Source organism: Haemaphysalis longicornis, unplaced genomic scaffold (genome assembly GCF_048455015.1).
Source record: "Haemaphysalis longicornis isolate Haplotype H1 unplaced genomic scaffold, Haemaphysalis longicornis Haplotype H1 scaffold_5, whole genome shotgun sequence".
Classification (NCBI taxonomy): domain Eukaryota; kingdom Metazoa; phylum Arthropoda; class Arachnida; order Ixodida; family Ixodidae; genus Haemaphysalis; species Haemaphysalis longicornis.
Window position 1 is genome coordinate 67,086,160 of NW_027526385.1, and position 3,938 is coordinate 67,090,097.

General features: G+C 43.2%; 1 protein-coding gene across 1 annotated transcript in view; it reads left to right on the forward strand.

Moving 5' to 3' along the window:
* The first annotated feature begins 2,772 nt into the window (after nt 1-2,772).
* The window catches only part of LOC144138367 (uncharacterized), an 85,725-nt gene continuing 84,559 nt past the window's right edge, over nt 2,773-3,938 (forward strand). The window contains exons 1-2 of the mRNA XM_077670614.1: nt 2,773-3,003; nt 3,489-3,655. Coding sequence (XP_077526740.1) covers nt 2,872-3,003; nt 3,489-3,655 — 299 coding nt within the window. The 5' untranslated portion in view covers nt 2,773-2,871. The remainder of the gene's footprint in view (nt 3,004-3,488; nt 3,656-3,938) is intronic.

The window sequence follows — 3,938 nt, forward strand, 5'->3', positions numbered from 1 at the left end:
TTTTCCGGGACCATTTTTTCCGGGACCATTTTTTCCTACACCCCCACGAGTGGGTGCAGGAGGTACTGCAGGACCAGGATATTTCGTGCACGTGTTCTCCGAAAGCCAGACTTATTTGGGAGGCGTGCCTTACTGCATTTTTAGTTCGCCGTGGCGGCCGCTGTAGGAGGACCGGTACTGGAAAAAGTTCCATTGAGTGAATGAATGAATGAATGAATGAATGAATATTCTTTATTTAGGGGCAGGCCCAGTTTGGGTAAGATGAAAGGCGATGGGGAGACGCGTTAGAAAGGATTACCAGTAATCGTTTAGAATTTCTTTTCCTGTTCGTTGATACGTTGAACATATATTGTAAGGTCCACATGGCCGAGTGCAGTCGCACGCGAATGAATAAATAAAACACCGTTTTATATGAACGACGTTTTATCGAATGTCATTTTATCGAACCTAGAGTTTCTCTATATAGCTTTCGCAGGAACTCTAATCGAACCACCTCCGTCACTTTTATCGAAAGTATGGCTTTTCTGCCGTTGAACTGGCCTTTGCACTAATCTAATCTGCAGCTAGTTTCCTTGGACGTAGTCTCGACCGCGCATTATGCGCAGCAACCTGACGCGTCTTTTCCTCCATTTCGTTGTTTTCGGGCACGTTTATTTTATGACTTCCTTATTTTTGCATGTTCATTGATAGTTCTCAAGCATGTATATTCCAATTTTTGTATTACAATATTTGTCACTATATCACAAACCCGAACCTCGTGCACAACATTTTAGTTGTGTTCGGTGTATTTAGATTGGTATTGCCAAATATACGGTTCCCAGGCAGTTTATCGAACCGTTTTATCGAAAAAGTTCCCGTTTTATCAAACGCCGTTTTATCGATCCACCTATATGTCCGTTATATCGAAAGTTCTTTTGCGGCTTTTAATTCAATGTTTACGCGTCTTTTCCGTGTTTTCAATCACCTGTGTCTTAATTATTACAATTTGTTAAAAAAATTTTGCGTCTTCATTGACTGCACTCAAGCATGTATTATATTACGGAATTTGCCGCTTTAGTAACAACCCTAACCCCGTGCGCAATATTCCTCAGATGTGTATCAGTGTATTTAGTTTGGTGTGGCCAAATATATCCCTTGCGCCATGGTTCATCATTACGTGATCCGAAGTTTTGTCCTCCCCCAATTTTTCTTGTTACGTGGTTTGAACGCGACCCCTCCTCGGACCATATAGGTTTTTTGTGTGCTTTAATTGTTCAGCCACGGCCTCCGCGATCGGCTGCCGCGGAGGCCGTGGTTCAGCTAACCGCACGGGCCACATTAGATTTTGTTTGCTCGTTCCCACTTTTTTCAATTTCTTTTATCTTTTCATTTCCAGGTAATCGAGAGACAGCGCTGTATTGAGTAGAGTTCAACACATCTCCATTTTTGGTGTTTACTATTTTGATCTTAGTTTTTTTATGCCTTAGGATAAAAATGTAAAAAGGAGAATGGGCTAAAAAACCCAAACATGCTGGGGTGCAACGAGGGGGGGGGGGGGAGAGATGAAAACAAACCAGCCTGTAGTATGGTGACTAATTTTGTAACTAACCATTTTCTTGTTAGTTCTAAGCAAGACATCGAGAACAGTAGGACAAGGCTTGGTAGCTTCTTAGGAATGCAGAAATCGGGGGGAAAATTTTGCTAGCGTTCCAGTTAAGCTTTTAACATTGGACCCACAAGCGCCAAGAAGTGCCTTACTTATGTCGAATATACGCGGCGAAATAACTAGATTGTGTGCCGACACCAAAGCGGTGTATACAAAAAAAAAAAAAAAAAAAAGGGCGAAGCATGTCGAGGCATTCTAGTCTATCTATACGCCACAATTCCATGATATGCTTCGGATCAGAGGGGGGATTAGAGACACAAGGAGATTCGTTATGGCAGTACCCCCTGCGCAATGAACAGAACAATAAAATAGTTGAGACAAATTTCGCGCATCACGAAAACAAAAAAAAAAAAGCACGCAGGAAATAAAAGACAACTAGTACAAAGATTCCCAATTCTGTTAAATAGCCTCGCTGTGGAGACAAGATTGCCAAATTACATAGCGAGGAGCAAACTAAAAAACTGTACTGCAAATTTTGTTGCACGAAAAGGCTGGGAAAAACACTTTTGATAAAACGGCTTCGATAAACCGGCGTTCGATAAAACGGCGTTCGATAAACTGTCCGGACCCCACAGCACAGGCCGTGCAATACGAGCCACACGTGCAATACGAGCCGCCTTGAGAGTAACGACCGGAGAGAATGCGAGGCTACTGGCGACATAGAGATACTGGCGATGACGAGCGGGGCGCTGTCCAGGGGGATGGTCAATCAATCAATCAATCAATCAATCAATCAATCAATCAATCAATCAATCAATCAATCAATCAATCAATCAATCAATCAATCAATCAATCAATCAATCAAAGTTAATTGAATGAACACTGGGGGGCTAATATAGTTTGCCCCTTCAATATAGCTTTATTGATTGATTGAATGATTAATTGGTGCCGACCGGCTGCGAGGTTCAACAGCAGGTCAGCAGGTCCAACTATGATTTCGCCTTCACATTGTTTGAAAGTTTCAACTTCTAAGCATTGCCCATAATTTTCTTCTACCTAAACGTTGCGTATTGCCCTTCCGAAGGAGGAGTCAGTTCGAGTCACTACATTAACTCTAGGCTGAGGAGTTACCGAGTTCCTAGTGGGGGCGCCACTTACCAGTTCTCTGATTTGTCCAGTGTTCTTGCCACATTTTTTTCCTACGCTCGTTCCCGCGCGCAGGCAGTCAGTCGTCGTTTTTGCGCGCTGCGTGACACAAGGCGATGTTTTGTTGTTTTTAAACAACGATGGGAGATATATTTTGTCTAATAATATTAGAGAGCGGCAGCAGGCGGAAGCTGAAGCTTCGGAAAGGAACGTACGATGAATTACTTTCAAGTCTGCGCAGCCTCGCTGACGTCGAGTTGGAGAACACCCTGGTAATTTTGCACCTTTATCTAGGTTCTACCGCCGTGGAGAGTTTGCATGTGTTTTAATTCTTTCAGAGTGTTGCCGGAGTAGCTAGCTAAGAGTAATCTTGGAGCCAGATTTGAACGACATCGTAAACATGCCGTGAAATGAGTGCGCGCCGATAACTAGGCGTGAGCGGAATCAGTATCAGTTGGCTACATGGCTTTCTTTGTTCACGCGGCAAGTTTTATGCGATGACATGCAGAGTGAACGCTGTTTGCGATACTATAGTGCTGAGATAGTGCGCTCTGCGCACAGTCTTCAAGTTAATTAACTTGACAATTCAATCTAGTTTAGTAAACTACTTTGAATTGTCATTAACTAGCGCCCTTGAACGCTGTTGTTTATTACTTGTGATTGTACCACGTGCGGTATGCTTCCAGCAAGAGCAGACCCAAAATCGATGGGTGACCGGTACGTTTCAAACAATCATTTTGTCGTTTATTTTTGACAGATCCAGGTATTTGACACCGACTTGGAGGACTTCGTGGATCTTTTGCCCGATGACACCATCGAGAATAAGGCAAAGCTCCGCATTATTCAGAAAAACACACCGAAGCGCATTTCCGGCGGCGCCTGTTCAGATGGCCTTGTTCCTTTGAGTCATCCGCAGCATAATGGGTGAGTATTAAGAGGATTCATCTTGTCTTTGATTTGCGAAAAAAAAAGAATCTAAATGGAGGGAAGGTTCGAGCTATGTACGGTGTGATTGCAAAACCTGTTGCGCTACATTCTGTAGGCATACAGAAAATGTGAATCAGTGGTGTCACGTGTGACTCCATTGCTTGAATTGTCTCTAGCTATGTTTAGAGATGAACCACAGCACGAGGAATCGACCATGCATGGAGGCTTCAAAAAACCAACTGTCTAGTTTTGGCCATCTAGTATAATCGAATGTACCTAA